Below are 19,536 nucleotides of genomic sequence, written 5' to 3'. Positions count from 1 at the left end.
GTTAGTTCTGCCGATGACAAATGAATAGAGACTAAAGTTATTTCATTCACTTTTATCAGCTTTCGTACAGGTGGGGGCGGCCAATTTACACCACCGGCCAAATTACCCCACTCTCCCCTACCTAAGTTTTCCATTCTCCATTCCATCCTAAGAAAATAATAATTTTCTTAGGATTCATAACTTGCATAGATTAATAAGCTGCTTGATGTGGAGTATACCTACCTATGTACGCTTGTTTGCTTACTTGGGATAGGCCTTTTATCTAATCAGACCATTTTAGAGCAATCAGCAAGCAGTATTTCAGGGTGTCCCGAAATTGATGCGCGGTTGTTTTATCCTCAATAACTTATGAAGTGCTTGAATTTATTTCACGGCTTATATGCTATCATAGTCCCCATTCAGTTGCATATGCGGTCTATTGCACTCTAGCGTGCCACGTTTCAGGTTGTCAAGAGTCTCTCCTTTGAAACTACGCCATGCCGTTTCTGTCTTCTTAAACAGCCTCTTCTCTGAGCTAGATCGTGGGAGCTTGCTGAGCTATTTTCTGACGATTGTCCAGATAATTTGGATCGGGGACAGGTCCAGACTGTTGCTAGACGATGTCCCCTTCTCCCAGAGGCCTGGGAGCCTCGCTCGGCACCAGTCCTGGGTCTTCCTGGCGTGGTAAGCTGGAACACTTTCTTGCTGGAAAATGGCCCTGGACATGTCCGACAAAAGTTTGACTCTGGTTTTTGAACCATTTAATTTACCTTTTCCCCAGCATCTTTATGGCATCAGTCTTCTTCAGCACCTCGCTGACATAGTAATCAGCAGTCACGGTCTGTCCCCAAGGCACCTCGTGAAGCTCAGAGCGCCTCTGTAGCTCATCATGCTCCAAATGAAATTCTTCAGCAGACGTTTCACCGTCTCGACAGCGGACTCCTCAGAGCTGCCGTTGGCCTACATTTCGATCGTTCTGGCAGTTAGGGGCTTAGAGACCACAAAGGGCACCTCGTCACTAAAAAGGACGCATCTCCAGTTATGAATGGTCCAGTTTTTGTGGGTCTTGGCAAAATCCAGTTGCCTGCACTTCTGGACCACGGTAAGCCAGGTCGGCATCCTGAAGCTGTGCAGCTTCAGCTTCAAAATAGTCTTCAAATACTGGTGGAGGGTCGATTGGGATGCTGGGACATGCATCTCATTCAGTTTTCTTGTCAGCGATGTTGAATGGTGCTTTTTAAAGGTCGACTTTGCAATCACGATTTTCGCCACTCGGCTCAAGGGAGTCTTCCGCCTTCGAACTGTGCTGTTCTTGAGTGTCTCTCCTGATCGTTTTGGGTCCATCCAAAGTTTAATTGTCGCAGAGTTGACGCCCAATTTTCTGGCATCCTGAGCCTGGGTCACACCGTCCTTGATCATCCCCACCGCGCGGTAGCGGATCGGTAGTTTGTGCCTTTTCACTTTTGGTGATACGCAGTTTCTCCACGTTGCCTGTCTGGTCAAGAGTGGCCTCCCGCGCCCACTACTGGCCGTGGTCGGGTTAGCCGCTTGGTTCACGTGATCGTGTGACCAGCAAGATGTCAGTGGTGCCAGAGCCGGTAAAATTGCAGAATGTTCAGCACTCGGGAGGGACAACATAACATGCGGCACCAACCGCGCATCAATTTCGGGACACCCTGTATTGGAATCAGGGGAGACATTTGTCTGAGCGGGCACGGTTAATCGTCGAGACTGAGCCCAGCCAGTGGGCCCATGACCCAGTCCCAGCCCCCCTCCCCCTCCAAAGCACTCACTGCACCCGGCTACAGGCGTACTCCTTTGTGAGCTGTCCGAATGCGATATAGGTATACAGTTGCCCGTTAAGCCCGGAAAAGGGGGTTGAGGCGTGGAGAAGAAGGATTCAACTATCCTGAAGATGGAAAGAACAGATTCACGGAACAGTTGGAAAGTGTGCCTCTGCGTCGAATCACCATTCTGCCCTGGCATTGTCTCGAGAAAGAGGTTACACGTGAATGTCGCTGAGAGTGGGGCCATGACAATTTTGGATCAGGTGTAAACATGATAAACTGGGAGGTGATTTGTTATGATTCGCTACGCCTTACGCGGGTAGTTTGTGAAAGCCGGATCGGTTCATTTTTTCTTTTTTGCTGAGAGTGGGTACGACTAACCTGCAACGGAATTTAACTTTACTCCTAGGAGGGTAGTTAACGATCATTGCGGATACGCGTATGCGTGAGGCACTGGTTTACTCCCAATCCTCGTTTAATTGTTTTCAGTGTGGGGCCTGATAGGTGGGGATAATGGCTCTGTCTAGCATCCAAAAAGAAAGCATCGTCCTGGGTACGTGTCGAGCACAACTTAAAATGAACAACTGCTGTTGATAATGGCCGTTTGTTGCCATCTCCCCGTTCGCGAATCCTGAAGTTACGCTCCCTCACTGAGGCTCTTAGGCGGGTTATAGAGCATGAGGGATGTGGGTTCCGCATTTTCAAGCAATAGTTGTCAACAGTTGTTTTGTCAGAACAAATTAGCATATACGGCAGTTCAGTGTACGGCCCTCCAGGTATTAAGTGGTTGGTTGCCAACATCACAATAAGCGATCTGCATTGATGAATACGTCTAATGGGCAATGGCCGTTGAAAACCATTGCCAAAGTGTATGCGCGAGACCTCTTCTCATTTCTATTGAGTCATAATAGGTACAGGTGTGTCTGTCATTCAAAGTTATTACGCCAGTATAATGCCTTTTGTGGCGACTAACGGAGCGAGCGAGAGGGTGGGCCTTGCACGTGCGAAATTGCGAGGGGGTACCTCCAACTGACTTGTGCACGGCACCTTACTAACCGGTCTCTAGCGATGTGCCAAATTTGAGCACAATCAGCCCAGCCGTTCTCGAGATCTGGAAGCGGCACCCTGCACGTGCGCACGTGCAAAATGGGTCCCAACCGACTTGTGCACGGCACCCTAGTAACTGCTCCGTAACCGTGTACCAAATTTGAGCGCAATCGGTCCAGCCGTTCTCGAGATCTGGAAACGACCCCTGCACGTGCGCACGTGCAGCAGCACCCCAACTCTGGCACATGGATATGCATTGCCTAGTGGGTGCCTACCTACATGCCAACTCTCAGCGCAATCGGCTCAGTAGTTACCGAGATATTGCAACAATTACAAAAGTGACACCTCTCAAGTGGTTGCTGAGATATAAGCCTCGCAAAAGCGTGACCACGGCCGGCCGGCCGGCCGCTCATACTCAGAAATTTCCGTTAATCTAAGGAAAGACTACGCTCGCTTCGCTCGCTCCGTAACCAAAAGCACATAGGCTAACCAACCACTCTTTTGCTGGAGGGCCGTTCTGGCCGCCTGCTGTGCCCGTCGTAACGTCGTTGCATTTTCGCAACACTGATGGCGCCCGGTGTGCCCTTCGTTGCGATTTCGCAACGCACATTTTTACGTTTTTCTCGAAAAACTTTTGCTGCAGGCTAGAATTATTTTCGATTCCATGCAAGGCCCTGGTAGGAGCATAACATATTTTGATTTCATCGATTTTCATGATGGTCAATATTCCTAGGCATAAATGGGTTACATATTGTAACCAAGACAATAACTACCAAGCGACTTCACACATATTCTCTCATTTTGGCGAAAAGCTTAAGGGGGCGGTGTTCCCCCCGCTTCCCCTATGAGATATTGACGTGGGGCGCAGTACCTCGGGGGTGCGCGTTGCTCCGATCTACCCTACAAAACTGAACTGGTCTTGTTCAAGGTCATGCAACTGAAATATTGATCAGTGGCGTCGGAACACCTTCAATTAACCTTCCAGGTGGGGGGGGGGACATTTTTTGCCCCCCTTTAGTTTTTTCGATATATCTCCAGAACCGATGCGCTGATCGTCACCAAACTTTCAGTACCTACCCTCCCGTGAATAGCTTTTGCACATTGTGACCAATTTTTTTCCAAAGACTATAATAGGTGTGCTGCTGATGACGTCGGAGTGACGTCATTTCTGCCATTTTCGACCCCCATAAAAGGTTTTGCGGGAAGATTTGTCAGGCCTACAGCTTTAGAGATACAGAAAAATGTTTTTTTTAACATAAAAGTTGTAGAATCATCAGAGCTACAAAACTGCTATCCCATATTTTTTGAAATTTTTGAATTTTGACCCCGAAAAATCAAAAATATATTTTTTTGAATATAATAGCTGAAAAATTCAAAAAACTTTTTTGAAATTCGAAAAACCGGAATATATGTGACAGTCCCTACCACCTTCTATCCACATACCAAATTTGAGATCGATACCTCTTTTTTTGGCCAAGTTATAGCGAAAAAAAACTTCAAAATTGATGACGTCAAATTTTCAAACTCAATTTTTAGCATTTCTAGACCCAGGGGTGTCGATTTGTGAAAATGGTTGGGGGTGCCCTGAGCTTTAACCCTCGTCCGTATACATTGGGGGGGGGGGGTCAAACGGCCCCCTCGGTTTTTCGCGAATAACTCGCGTAAAAAGCGGCCGATCACGACGAAACTTTCAGTATTGCCCTCGCGTTGAGCAATTCTACACCTACCCTTGAAATTTAACCGGCGACCTGGTGGGGGGGACTATTTTTTGCCCCCCCCCCCTCCAGACTTTTCAATATATCTCCAGAACCGCTGCGCCGATCGTCACCAAACTTTCAGTACCCTCCCGGACATCAATTATTGTGACCAAAAATTTGTCCAAAGGCTATGATAGTTTGGCCGGAAATGACGTCAGAGTGACGTCATGTTCTGCCGTTTTCGACCCAAAAAAGGGTTTCGCGGGAAGAGCTGTCAGGCCTATAGCTTTGCAAATACAGAAAAATGATTAAACATAAAATCTGTAAATTGGACAGGGCTACAAAACTGCTATCTCGGATTTTTGAAATTTTTGGATTTTGACCCCCAAAAATCAGAAAATAGATTTTTGGATATAATAATCGAAAAATCCAAAACGTTTTTTGAATTTCGCAAAAATCGGCATATATGTGATAGTCCTTACCGCCTTCCATCCACATACCAAATTTGAGATTGATACCTCTTTTTTTTGGCGAAGTTATAGCGAAAAAACTTCAAAATTGATGACGTCAAATTTTCAAACTCCATTTTTAGCAATTCTAGACCCCGTAGCGCAAAACAAAGACCACCATTAGACTCCCCGTGACGAGCTGCATCGAATCAATACCCATTTTATGCAAAACTATCAACTTTAAAAATTGACCTTTTTTGGCCTGACCTTGACCTGACCTTGACCTGAACTTCACCAGAAAGTGACCTAAGCCGTACCTGATAGTCTTATAACCAACACCATTGAGTTGGAAATGAAAAATTGGCCATAAAACATGTATCACACAACCTTAGTAAAGTTGGGCTCATGTGACCTGACCTGTGACCCTTGGTGAACTGACCTGTGACCTGACTTGGTATTGCCAGTGACCTCTAATAGCAACATATCTACTAGGCAACTGACGCCCTACCGCTGATTCTCGACAAAATACGTTTTCCTCGGTGTTATAGCGCATTCCCTAGAAGACCCGTGAACGGTGAAACATTTCATCTTTGACCTGACCTGTGACGTCATCGGTGACCCCGAGGTCAATGAAAATAGGTTTCGCTCGACAGTTTTTCCGGGGCTATCAGACGCCGTTTGAATTTTGACGATCGGCCCAGTAGTTTCGGAGTTAGGAGGGGGGCTATGAATAGCCCCCCCCCCCCCAGTAGGGCGTGTTATACGCAGACCCCAGTGGGGCGCGGGTTAACCTTCACCCATTGAGCCTCACTGGGCAGAGAATGACAGACTCAGCACTTTTTAAAGTTCTTTGTCATGAAACATCATGGACTGCGGTCAGGAGGCGAAAAGCAAGCCGTCAAGTCGACATTGGCTTTTGAAGCTGACGACCTTCCCATGTTGAGACCTTTCAGGTGACGCCTTTGAGTGGTGTGTGACTCGGTTCTTCCCCGCAGAAGTCATTCTCGTCTTTTACTTTTGGTTTCAAGTAATTCTAAAATATGAATCGTATGCTGTCTGTCCGAATGATGACCGAGTCCCGGTTAGAAGCACACTCAGACGGTGGGTAGCGTCTGTGAGATGTGTCAAAAATGGACGTCTTATTGCAAAACGTTTTCCCAAAGCCATTTGACACCATGCGTGCTCGTTGTTATGTTTTTCCTGTTTGCCATGTTTTTGCCTACAAGACAAGCATGCCTAAATGTTCATAAGTATCAGAAAAAAAAAACAAAAAATGCGAGGGAGTTTTTTTGGGTTAACTTTTTTTGACATCCTGCATTTACCAAAATCGTCGACAGGATTCCCACTGAAAGTCTGAAAGACGTCAATACATTATCGTCGGGTCCACTTGGTTAGGGGCCACCGCGAATGTCTCTCACCCGGTGTCGACAAGAGTTCTAGCGGCGCCCCTGGCGTTAGGTAGGTACGGCACCTTTCTATAGTTTTGTCATAAGCTTGTAGTTTTTGACAAGCATATAATTGAAGCCGAGTTTGCCATCGCCTCCATTGACTCAGCGATGTAACACCAAACACGGTATGTGACGACTACGGAATGTAAAATGTTTGTTGCCTGTTCCCTGCAGACAGCCGCGGTGACCATGGTTTCTGGGCGCGCACTGCACTTTGTCCTCAAGGTCGGCGACCGTCCGGCCACCACAAAGTTCTTTCGGGACATCCTCGGGATGAAGATCCTGCGTCACGAGGAGTTTGAGGAGGGCTGCAAGGCCACGTGCAACGGCCCCTACGACGGCAAGTGGAGCAAGACCATGGTGGGCTACGGCCCCGAGGACTCTCACTTTGTCGTCGAGCTGACGTACAACTACGGCGTGTCCACCTATCGGGTCGGCAACGACTTCCTCGGCCTGACGATTCACTCTCGGTCGGCGGTGGCGGGCGCGCGGCGCGCCGGCTGGCCGCTGCGTCAGCAGGGCGACCTGCTGGTGACGGAGGCGCCCGGTGGCTACCCGGTGCTGCTGCGCGACCAGGACGCGCCGGCCGGCCACGACCCGGTGCGCCGCTGGAGCCTGGCCTGCTCCGACCTGGAGCGCTCGGTGGCCTACTGGGGCCAGACGCTGGGCATGGCGGTGGAGGAGCGCGCCGCCGGCCGTGCCCTGCTCTCGTTCGGCGGCGACCAGGCGCGACTGGAGCTGGTGGCCAGCTCCGCGCCGCTGGACCGCGCCGCCGCCTTCGGGCGCAGCGCGTTCGCCGTGCCAACGGCCGAGCTGGCCGAAGCCGAGGCGCGGGTGCGCGCCCAGGGCGGCGTCGTGCTCACGCCGCTGGTCACCCTGGAGACGCCCGGCAAGGCGAACGTCAGCGTGGTCATCCTGGCCGACCCGGACGGCCACGAAATCTGCCTGGTGGGCGCCGAGGGGTTCGCGGAGCTGTCGCAGGTCGACACGGAGGCCGACGCGCTGCTTCAGAAGGCCATCGAGGCCGACAAGTCGGACCAGTGGTTCGCCAAAAAAGGCGGCAAGAAGACAGAGGCCTAGAGCTGTTGGGCGCCGCGGGGGCTTGCAGCTGGGCGAGCCATGACAGGGACACGCGCCCCGGGCTCACCGTTCGGTCGGAAAACGAGCGAACGGCGGCTACCTTTCACCGTCACCTGGACGCTGGTTAGTTATGTTGCTTTTGGTGGAATTTTTTATATCATTTTTACAACGGGGCTTTTGCGCAGGAGCGAAGCTTTGTCTCATGTGAACGACGCGCCCTATTGATCTGTGCAGCGATATTGTGTTTATCTCGTACTTACCCTGTATACGAACACATGCCAATGTTGGAAAGCGCGCGTTGGAGAGGGGCATGCCATTGTATTTACGTATACCCATGGTTGTGGTGTTGGTCTTGAACAGCGATTCAAATACAGTGCAATTAAGCTTCGTGTCGCCTGGCCTAGTGCGCTGTCCATGAAGTTGGCGTCAGTCAGCCTTCCCGGTACCGATTGTTTAGCTGATGGCATGCGAAGAGCATGCTCGTGCCTGTGGGGCTCATTAGGTGGCCGGCCACCTGCCGCCGCCGTCTGCTGAGCGACTCGATACCGACCCAGCCGGCCACACCGCACTGTCCAATCACACACCATGTATATTATCCGTTCGGCCATCACAGCAGCTGCCCGAGGCGGTGCGGCCAATGGACGGCTGCCCGGCCCCAGCTCCCCGGGCACGGGCACAGGTACCGTACTAAGCAGCGCCGTCCCACCACAGTGGCCACTGGCACACAGCCGCCCGCCCAGCCCGTCCCGTACCCCAGCTCAGCCGCCCGCCCAGCCCGTCCCGTACCCCAGCTCAGGCGCCGCTCGTATGGTACCCCAAATCAATCGAGCGCAGTAAAATAATGACAAAAGTAATGCACTCACATTAGGGAGGAATGATGAGGTTAAATAATACGCGAAATCAACAGCGTTAATGGGCAGATGGAATGATTCGACACGGAATGCTAGTTGACAGAGAATGATACAAAGCAGGGCGGAGCACGCCGGACGGCGCCCAGCTCCAGCGGATGACGGCTGGATGGTCCCTGTGTGGGATTAGCGCGCCGCTCCTCGACCGGCCGGTGGGGAGCGGCGTGCGGAGGCGCCCGGATAACCTCGCTGATCGCAGGCCGCCGCACCATCTGCTATGGCCATACATTATCCAAATGGCACCAGACTGCAAGCGGTACCATTTGCGCGCCGCGTCGTTAGGGAGGGTTCCGGAGCGCCAGTACACCTCGGCGGTGATCTACGGCCCGTTTGTCAGCCGCCCGTCCCGCCGTCAGAACCGCAGACACCGTCCCGTCGTCAGAAACACACACACTGTCCAGCAGTCCGGAGTCGCACACACTGTCCAGCAGTCCGGAGTCACACACACTGTCCAGGAGTCCGTCCCGTCGTCAGAAACACACACACTGTCCAGCAGTCCGGAGTCACACACACTGTCCAGGAGTCCGGAGGCACACACACTGTCCAGGAGTTCGGAGTCACACACGCTGTCCAGCAGTCCGTCCCGTCGTCAGAAACACACACTGTCCAGGAGTCCGGAGTCGCACACACTGTCCAGGAGTCCGGAGTCACACACACTGTCCAGGAGTTCGGAGTCACACACACTGTCCAGGAGTCCGTCCCGTCGTCAGAAACACAGACACTGTCCAGGAGTCCGGAGTCACACACTGTCCAGGAGTCCGGAGTCACACACACACAAACACACACACACACACACACACACACACACACACACACACACACACACACACACACACCTACACACACACACACACACACACACACACACACACACACACACACACACACACACACACACACACACACACACACACACACACACACACACACACACACACACACACACACACACACACACACACACACACACACACACACACACACACACACACACACACACATTGTCCAGGAGTCCGGAGTCGCACACACTGTCCGGGAGTCCGGGGAGGGGCTGATGGTGCGGCCGTCGGCTACGACACGAAAATGCACTGGAGACACCCGCACAGATGTGAGCGACAGCACAGTAGTTATCACATTTCTGATGGACATCACGATAATATGGTTTGATGTTGATTTGGGAGGCTGCGGAGAGCGACCTACCCGAGACGGGGGTGAGCCGGGTCGGCTCACACTGCGCCGCTGACTGCACACGGTATATCGGACGCCGCCCAACGCAGCCGCCCTCCTCCGAGACACGATTAGATTGACACACGCACGGCGGCGCCGTCCCCGATAAAGGTCTGAACGACCGCCCCCATCCCAGGCCTGGCTGTGGTAGCAACTACAGCGTAACAGACCACAAAAGTCACACCGATTACACCACTCGGCCACTGTAAAACACATTGGAGGGCACGCCGAGCGACTGGCGCGCGTTGCACTGCACAATGTCAGGGCCGCCCGCAATATCGGGACGGCACTGGCGCCCCGTCACCAGTGGAAAACAGCAGCGCCGGCTAAAAACAGTCCTAAGCTCGGCCCCGCCGCGCGCCCACACAGCCAGCGTTTGCACGCGGCCCTTCACTGCCTCGGCCGGGCCGTGTCGCTCTCAGTACATGGCCTCGTGGCCGGTGAGGATATACAGGTTCTTGTTGTCGGAGGCCGTCTGGTCGGGGTCGCTGGCCGGCACGCTTTGCACGGTGATCACCCTGCCGGCGCGGGTCTGCCGTCAGAGCAAACACACACAAAGACAGAAACATCAGATACACATAGACACACACACACACACAGAAACAAACACACAAAGACACAGACTAGTGGTGTCGATCGGATACCAACTTTTTGGTATATCGACCTACCAGGCCGATACCAACTTCGTATTCGGTATTTCAAACCTCATGCATTTGGTATTTTGTTGGTGTTAAGTACTGTCTCCACGTGTAAACATTTTCGGTTTTTACGCGTTTTAGCAAACGAGAGTTTTGCGCTTTTTTCGCTTTTTAAAGGTCGTTCTCCACGGTACATGTTTTGCGCGTTTTGAATGACGTTTTAACGCTTTTTTGATGTTTTGCGAGTTTTTCATGATCCGGCGTTGATCTGTACCATTAAATTACACGGTGCCATCTCCACGGCGGAAGATTTGTCAAAAATCGAAAAACGCGTGGCTTCATAAAATCAAAAAACTGCAAAACTCGTAAAACGCGCCGGGTTGTGTCATGCAAAACTCGTAAAACCTTTAAAAAACGCAAAACTCTCATTTGTAAAACGCGCGATTTTATCCAAACATTTGGATCGAATGAAAGTTTTCCGGTTTTTGACAAGGATAAGAAGGTAATCCTTCTGCTATTAATACCATTTTACGGTGAAATGGATGCAATGGAAAGTGTGGAAAGCGATGAAACGCAATTTGATTAAGCCAATTATCATGGCAAGTACTCAGACAACCATACCAATAACTTCTGTTGCTATTCCGACGATGTGGATGTCAAATAATTACATAGTGAGTCTATGGATAACCGATATTACGATATACGATCATTTCAGATAATTGATAATTAACTGATGTCATAGCGGTGATAACAATAGGGGAACGTGATGATACCCCTATGTTCTGTCCGAACAAAGTCCATATTAGAACGATGGCGCGAGACAAAAGGCGCATGAAAAATGAAATGTGTTACACTGATGAAGAATGTGAAGAAATGATAACGGCGGAAAAAGGAATTGGAAATTTGGCTCAAAACTTGGTTCATTGTGGTATTGTTATTGCTTTGGCTCGACGAATGAATGAAATGTTTGCTTGCGTTTCCGTTTTTTCTTGATTGGAAAGATCCGGCACTTTTGTTTAATGTTGCAGACACAACACCCCTATAACTATCTTTACAGCGAAAATCGAGGGGTTAATAGAAGCCGTGCGCCTGATACCTGCCCTGTGGGACAAGAGGGCCACGGCATACAGCGCACGAAGGGCGGAGAAAGATGTTCTTTCTCTGAAATTGAAATTGTTCTGAAATTGAAATTGTTCTGAAAGACTGACAAACTAAAACCGTAAAAAGCGAAAAACTCGCATAACTCGCAAAAGCGAATGTATAAGATGCACTGATTTTGGTTAACAGTTGGTATTTCTATCGGTTTTACCATTTGGTTTGGTTTTCGGTATTTTCCTATTGTTTCGGTTGGTATTTGATTTGGTATCGGTTTCCAAATTTTCCGTATTTGACATCACTAACACAGACGGACACAAACACAGACAGACGAACACAATTAACCAAACACGCCGGCTTGACTGCCAAACACGGTTCTGGGAAGCGAGAGGCGCGCTGCCACCCCAGCCGAGCGGACTGCAAGCGACGCCGCTCTTTGGGTAGGCATGGCTGCCTAACAGAACGGACGTGTGACATGAATGGACAGCACAGATAAGGCCGCCGAGCGAGACCGCTGACAGCACATCTGTCAGCCGAGGAGCACCAGCGAGGCGGTCTCGGAAGGTGCACTAGTGCTGCACGTCCTCCAGTATGCTATTTACAGCCGAGTGGTCAGTCAGGCCTGCTCACCGGTCGTTGCCGAGGAGCCGGTAGACGCGCGTGGTGTCGGTGATCTCCTGGGTGACCTCGCCGGTGACCAGGCTGCGGCCCTGCACGCCGTGCGGGTGAAACGCCAGCACACTGTCGGCCAGAATCACTGCCGGCGCGCCGACCGGTCAGGTCAGCGCCGCTGCACAGACCACTCGGCCAGCCAACACCCCGGCACCCACACCGCCGCTGCCGAGCGCTAGCACCGGGCAACCGACCCAGCGGCACATCGGTCACTTATACAGGGTATCCGAAAGTTCTGGCGCTTTTCAACATTTTCTAAAACAAATGCCATTGGTTCATAGATACTCATCAATGGATCAAAACAATGACCAGGGACACCAAGCCACATGTATCCGCTACGTGTTCATTCAATGTAACCATCGTCGGCGCCGACGACGGCCTCGACGCAGGGGAGGAAGCGACTGCGGGTTTTGACGATGTGGGGCATTTCCAGGCCCTCCATGCCGTCATGATGCGATTCTTCAGCGACTCCAGGTTGGGGTGATCAATGGCCTAGATCCTGTTCTACAATACAAAACGCTTAGCACGCCTTGGTCGAGCGGGTCAGGTTAGGAGAATAAGGTGGCCTGATCTCATTTCGCCACGGTGATCTGGCCCGGCAAGCTCCTCTGTCAGTTTAGCTTGAACGGCAGCGGCAATGTTGGAGGGCGCTCTGTGCTGTTGAAATGCGAAATTACCCTAAGCCCGCGACCGCCTGGGGGGTCGGATCCGACCCCCCCCCCCCTCCGTTTTTCTTGAATAACTTATGAACCGCTTACGCTATCGACTTGAAACTTGGCATACCTTCTCCCCCATCAATTTGACGTCTCCTGCGCAATTTTTAAGAAAAAATTTCCATTTTTTTAGATATATCGATTTTAGTGACGTAACTACATGGCGTTTTCAGTCAAAAAGTGGTAAATGTTTAAAAAATCGCCAAAATCAGGGTTTTAAGCAAATTGCAAATTAAGGACATGAATAGACGCAGCTCAACGAGTTCTTTAAAATGGCTATCTCGGATTTTCCATAAAATGCGTTTTTCTCCCCTAAAAATTCAAAAAACTACATTTTTTGGAAAACAGCTAATAAAATCCAAAATTTTGAGAATTTCCAAAAAACGGAATATATGTTATAGAGCTCTATTTAAACATTAGATGTCCCAAATTTCAACTTTTTATCTTGATTTTTGACCCCCAAATTGTAAAAAATAGCTAAAACACTCATAGGGCATGGTGACGTCATAAGCATTTTCGTGAATTAGAGGCACTTCTGAACATCGCATGTGAAAACAAATGGCACCACTAGATTCCTGGGACAAAGCTCGTTTAGAAAAGTGCATTTTTATGTCAAAAATAAAAAATTGAAAAATTGACCTTTTTTCTTAGCCCTCGTTTAGTTATGGATGGTATAAACGATTTTTTGTGCTTTCAATGCACACTTATGACCAGTACAGTGACTTGGGGTCACATATTTTTTTTTTTATAAATTTAGCTCGAATGTTTGAATGGACGGATTGACAGAGCCGGAGTCCACGCTAAGCAGAGCTTGTTGCGTAGACCCCGACCCCTACCGTCCGATCGCGCAATTCCGGGTAACGGGAGAATTTAGATGCCAAAGTTTAACGTGCCCTTCAAAGCCGGACACGGCCTGTCCCACTCAACTGACTTCAACTGGCTGCAGCTGCTCCCACCAACCGCAGACCATCCCCGTCAGGAGTCTCATATATCGAGCGCCGGAGCGTCTCGAACCCGGGCTCTCACTACCGGGAGTCCGATGCTCTACCAACTGAGCTACGGGACAGGCACATATAACCATTACCATCGGATTCGGCGTGAAAAACAAGCCATAAAACATGTGTCGCACGCCCATGTAGCAGAAAGTGAAAACCGTGACCTTTCGTGACCTGACCTGACCTTGACCCGTACTTAGTATGACCCCTATACGCACATGGTACCTTCACTAGGCCTTTGAGGTCATTTTTGGTGAGTTTCGAGCAGCAGCTGTCGATTCCGCTGTCCGTAAGCCTAATCATGCAAAACCCCAGAATTTTACCTTTGACCTGACCTTGACCCGAAAGTTGACCTCAATCTTAAAATCTTAAGAGTGCTTTGGGAAGGTCTCGTAAAGACCTTTCGAACGCCGCCTCGCGGGGCTCGATGCGACCATTGGTTCTCGAGATAACAGGGGGGGGGGGGTCGGATCCGACCCCCCCCCCAGGCTGTCGTGGGTACAGAAACAGCCCAGGCGGTGCCGGGTTAGGGCAAGTCGTCTTGACCCTCTGGTTGATGTGGCTGTCCAGGAACCCCTCGTGGACCAGCCTGTTATTCATTTATTCGACATTGACGAAGATGATGGGTCCATCAGACCCCCGCATTTTCTTCGATTGCCGCGCTGAAATGCTGCCCCGTTCTCGGCAGTTTTGACATACCGCTATCGTACCGGCCTGAGGATATTTTCTAAGGAATTCCCGATTCGCAATAAACCTTTACCTGCTAAACCATTCATCGAAAAACGCCGCATCGCGCTGCAACTCGCGCCTCGTTCAAGTCGCACCCGGCCACCACGCGTAGGCATTCAGCGACAAGGCGCATCTTTGCCCATTTACCCATCACTAAACACGATTCCAGGGCCATATTTACACGACCCGTAGCTGAGCGGTCAACGAGTGGTCATGTCTGTGGTGATTGGCTGAATGTCCAATAATCAAAGCGCGCGTTAGTCGGCGTCCAAAAGAAGCGCCAGGACTTTCCGGACACCCTGTACTGCACCATCAACATCTTCCTAAAATATCGACTGAGGTGGATGGCAAGCATAAATAATGTAAGCCGCCATCGGGCGGGGATGAACGCTCGTCAGACCTATCCGTTTTGTACACACGGCCGACTGCCGAGCGACTCGCCTCAAAGGTATCGAGTCATTATGGCATATTCCAAGATGGCAAGTGCGTGCCATCTTGCGCGGGTTAAGGAAAGAAAAACTCAGCACCAGAGGCCCGATTTGGCTCTGTGACGATTTCATAACCTTGTAAAAAGCTCGATAGCCGATGAACCCATCGAAAACTCTGAGTGATTCTGCATCAGATAGCCACCTCCCTCCCGTCGTCAATGCGCCTCCTCACTACCCTGACACGTGGCCAGAGGTCGAAAAACTGCCCATCCCTCCAACCGGTGTTGGAGCAAATAATTGACCGAATATCAATGCAAACGGAAAATAATCGATCACCAATGATCAATATTTTACCTGCATGGCCATTCCTTGCATCCATGTGCAATTTCAAGCCTCAGCCAATGATCCGCTGTGGGTACCTTCTAACCTACCCACGGCCTGGCTGACTTGCTCCCAGTTGCTTCCATCTTCCTGAAGCAAGTCGGTGTCAAAAAGGCTGCTTTTCCCGTTATCACGAACGGAATTTCGCCCTTACAGCAGTTGTAGAAGGTGGCAGTTTTTTAGAGCGTGCAGTCCGTGGAATAGATGTCGCTGCGGTCCGGCCGCGATATCCAGCGACATCTACGCGCGGAACAGTAAGAACTTAGAAGCACGGGCACGGCATTAACTCTTGCACGCCTTTGTTTCAGCGCATTGAAGCTGTCTGACGCTAACTGTATTGGTGTTCAGTGTACATAGAAACGCGAGAGGGATTCAAGTTCTTGACCCGTGCTTTAGGCTGTGCAACAAATCATTTTTCTTGTGGAGCAAATTTTAGGTCGGTTGGAGAAAGTCTAACAGTTTTTTCGACCTCTGCACGTGGCTATCCACCACGGCATGGCGTGCTGGCCGCTGGCCGTCCGTGCTGTCGAGACGGTTCGGTTTGCAATGTGAGGGCGCATGTGTCGGGGAAGGGAAGCTGCGTGCTGCCCGGTTTTACCATATCACAACAGCGCACGGCAGCAGCCACACTTACCAACACTATCTACGGTGAAGTCAAACTTCAGCTCGGACACCTGGCCTCTTGCACTCTTTGGTTTCCCTTCTAGGTCCACTATCTAAAACAGAACAATGGAAAAGAAGTGTTAGTCAAAAATACATCAGTACAAAATCAGAGCATTAGCGTTACGCGATGTGGCGGCAACCGATCACTGAACGGAGGCCAGACTCGGGTCCAACCGATCACTGAACGGAGGCTAGACTCGGGTCCAACCGATCACTGAACGGAGGTCAGACTCAGGTCCAGTAGGGAAGACTGCGAAGAAGTGAGCCATTATATTCACGTCGGCATTGAAAATAACTGCAGCAGTATCTGTCGGTGTACCTGGTGCGTAACTGACTGAGTAACTAACGGTGTATGCAGTGTAACTGCAGTGTAACTGACGTAGCTGACTGAGTAACTGACGGTGTATGCAGTGTAACTGACGTAACTGACGGTGTATGCAGTGTAACTGCAGTGTAACTGACGTAAGTGACGGTGTATGCAGTGTAACTGCAGTGTAACTGACGTAAGTGACGGTGTCACTCCAGCAGTAATTGACGGCGTAGCTGACGGTGTAACTCACTGTGTAAGTAGCGGTGTAACTGACGGTGTAAGGTGTAACTGATGGTGTCCCTCCAGCAGTGAATGACGGTGTAGCTGACGGTGTAAGGTGCAGCTGACGGTGTAAGGTGCAGCTGACGGTGTAAGGTGTAGCTGACGGTGTAAGGTGTAGCTGACGGCGTAAGGTGTAGCTGACGGTGTAAGGTGTAGCTGACGGTGTAAGGTGCAGCTGACGGTGTAAGGTGCAGCTGACGGTGTAAGGTGCAGCTGACGGTGTAAGGTGCAGCTGACGGTGTAAGGTGCAGCTGACGGTGTAAGGTGCAGCTGACGGTGTAAGGTGCAGCTGACGGTGTAAGGTGTAGCTGACGGTGTAAGGTGTAGCTGACGGTGTAAGGTGCAGCTGACGGTGTAAGGTGCAGCTGACGGTGTAAGGTGCAGCTGCAGTGCCGCAGACGGCGGTGGCGGCTCACCCGGACCGTGTCTCGACAGGCCACCAGCACGGCGTCCTTGTCCATCTGGATGACGGCCGACACCGGCGGGCCCTCGGGCTCGGCGGCCGGCGCGTCCGCCTCCTCCTCCTCCTCCCGGCCGTCCACAAACCACGAGCTGGTGGCGTTCTGACGGCACACACAGTACACGGGTCACACAGCTCACACTCAGTACACGGGTCACACAGCTCACACGGGTCACACCAAACGGCCTTCCTCGCAGCTGGTGGGTGCAACTGCAGACTGAGCGGCTCACGCCCAATGGGTGCCCCATTGGGCCTCGTGGGATAAGATAACCCAAACGGAGCCACTATATGCGCCACTGCCCACGCAGTGGGGGTTGGGACGCCGCCCCGCCGACGCGGCTGGGAGCGTGGCCATCGGATGGCAGCGTTCAGTCGCCGTCAGTGGCCATTCCTATAAAGAAAAGAACGGAGGGACGCTCCATCATTTCTGAGATTAGACGGAATTTGGTTATCATAAAAGGACGAAGACGGAACCCGTTCAAAGAACGAGGCCAGAATGACGCTACCCCTACCCAAAAGGACGCGTTTCCGTATCATAAAGAGACAAAGACGCCTCTAGTGACGTAAGACTTTGCGTTGTTCGTGAAAAATAACGCATCAGAAATAGCGCTGCTCTTCAGCAGCACTTTTTTACGGCATTGGTACGGCGTTTAGCTGTTTGCCAGAGAAACTTGTGCGAAATGTGTTTCAGGCTGCATGTTAATCGATATGTGAACTGTATGATATTGGTCGCGAGTTATTTCATATAAAAAATTGTCAGTTTGACATGTAGACCGTACCTATAGACCGCCACCTTATCGTTCTGCAGCTATCGTTGTTTATCAGGCAAACATATGAACAGGAAGGATTGGACACCTTGAGATGCAATATCCAGTAAGTGGTAGGTGTTTGTTTCATATCTTTGCCCCGCAAGAGTTCATTTAGTTGCGCTTAGTTATATTGGACATTGGGCATGAGAATAAAAACGATCATGTTACATGTACGTCTCGGAGATCGACTGTGTCCGCCTCTGACTGAAATAACTAAGGCTCGAAGGAGGTCACGCGCATCATGACTCAAGTGACCTCCGAGTCGGGACTAAATAATAACATAACTTTATAACAACATGTGTCCACGACACAACACTCTCCTCCCCTTAGACAGCTCCACTAGTGAGCTTGTCTTTTGGACACACGCTCAGACCTACGTGGTCCAGTGTCGAGCACACTGTCAGTGGCGTTACTCTCATCACGGCTGCTGTCGGCTCCTGATGTGTCCGTTTCAGGTTCCGTCTGACATTCCGCGTCGTCCGCTCCTCGCTGACTAGCTTCTGTTGTCTGTGTCTGTTGTCACCGAGACACAGACTAAGTTATGAAATCATCTAAAGTGTTTGTAAAGTTCCACGATACGGATCTAATATCCTGCTGTGCTATGGCCATTTCTGGTCAGGTCATGTCTTTGAAGTAGGCCAAATTTTTCAAATGACCTTTAAAGATCAACTTGCGATTCATTCGGGCGTTTTGATAAGAGGAACGAAGAGGCTGGTAAAATTAATTTCATGCAAGTTTTAAGCTAAAAACATTTAAGTGTTTGTGGAAAAGCAATTGGTTTTCTCATAATACCGATGGTGGCAGTTCTTGTTATTTACATGCTAAGCCGTTGACCCTAATTAAATCTGACAATATTATTCAGATTTCAGACATAGCGGTAAACGAGCTGATTGTTGTGTTAGGTTTTGCTCTTTCGGTCGATTTCAGAGTGGGAAGGATGATAGGAATTAGGGGGAGACAGGGGGCCTGGGCGGGAGTCCTGGGTCTCATGCTCCGCTGGGGCCGAGCCCATCACGTGGGTTGGATTGCCCTGACACATGGATAGCCCTGGGCGGTGTTTCACGGCCCCGCACTGCAGCACGCTGCGCTGCGCTGCTGCATTGTTGCGGCGGTTGATATGAATTGGGCTCCACGCTAGCGTTGCGAGCCATAGGCGCGGGAGCCGGGGGGGGGGGGGGGGGCAGCCTGGGGCCGTGGGGGCGGTGCCCCCACAGCTTTGAGACGGAATACCACACTTTTTTGCAAATGCTTTCTTTTTTGTTGAAAAAGCCGAGGGATGAAAAATAAGTGGCCCAAAACCGGTGAAAACTAGATTTGGGGGGACCCTAGGTTGATCTCTATTAAGGTGTGCCCCCAGTCGGAAAGTAGTTCCCGCGCCCCTGTTGCGAGCTTCCGAGTCTGTTGATGTTTCCATGGAAATTGGAAACCCAATGCACCGGTGCGCGCAACGCACCCTGTCTAAGCAAAATTTTACCATCGATGACCTTGACATGACCTCTGGCTATGACCGGATCCAAAATTGGCTGAAGTATTTTTTCTTCTTTTTGCTACTTTTGACGCTACTTCGAATACCACTTAAATGCCCAAAGCTGAGTTATAAGAATGATGCTCAATCCCCATTTCCCCTCCAACAGGGCGTGAGAGTCTAGGCATTTCTGTGGGGCACAGGCTAACAATGACTATCTCATTGGCCATGAACATCTACTGCCATTCTTTAACACCGGTTTCGCTGCGCTGAT

At 50.7% G+C, this 19,536-nt stretch overlaps 2 protein-coding genes across 9 annotated transcripts in view; one reads left to right on the top strand and one right to left on the bottom strand.

The window, feature by feature from the left end:
• Positions 1-7,880, top strand: part of LOC122380658 (glyoxalase domain-containing protein 4-like) — a 52,394-nt gene extending 44,514 nt beyond the window's left edge. For all 4 annotated transcript variants that reach the window (XM_043364016.1, XM_043364018.1, XM_043364015.1 and 1 more), the window contains exon 2: positions 6,582-7,880. In XM_043364016.1, the coding sequence (XP_043219951.1) occupies positions 6,597-7,487 (891 nt within the window). In that variant the 5' untranslated portion in view covers positions 6,582-6,596 and the 3' untranslated portion in view covers positions 7,488-7,880. The remainder of the gene's footprint in view (positions 1-6,581) is intronic.
• Positions 7,881-8,058: 178 nt separating this feature from the next.
• LOC122380657 (mitogen-activated protein kinase kinase kinase kinase 5-like) overlaps positions 8,059-19,536 on the bottom strand; it is a 205,431-nt gene continuing 193,953 nt past the window's right edge. For all 5 annotated transcript variants that reach the window (XM_043364012.1, XM_043364010.1, XM_043364014.1 and 2 more), the window contains 4 exons: positions 16,945-17,091; positions 15,908-15,989; positions 11,986-12,112; positions 8,059-10,140 (listed from right to left, as the gene is read on the bottom strand). In XM_043364012.1, coding sequence (XP_043219947.1) covers positions 10,041-10,140; positions 11,986-12,112; positions 15,908-15,989; positions 16,945-17,091 — 456 coding nt within the window. In that variant the 3' untranslated portion in view covers positions 8,059-10,040. The remainder of the gene's footprint in view (positions 10,141-11,985; positions 12,113-15,907; positions 15,990-16,944; positions 17,092-19,536) is intronic.

This window comes from Amphibalanus amphitrite, unplaced genomic scaffold (genome assembly GCF_019059575.1).
Source record: "Amphibalanus amphitrite isolate SeventyFive unplaced genomic scaffold, NRLGWU_Aamphi_draft 000103F_arrow, whole genome shotgun sequence".
NCBI classification, from domain to species: domain Eukaryota; kingdom Metazoa; phylum Arthropoda; class Thecostraca; order Balanomorpha; family Balanidae; genus Amphibalanus; species Amphibalanus amphitrite.
This window is presented reverse-complemented; position numbering and strand designations above follow the sequence as displayed.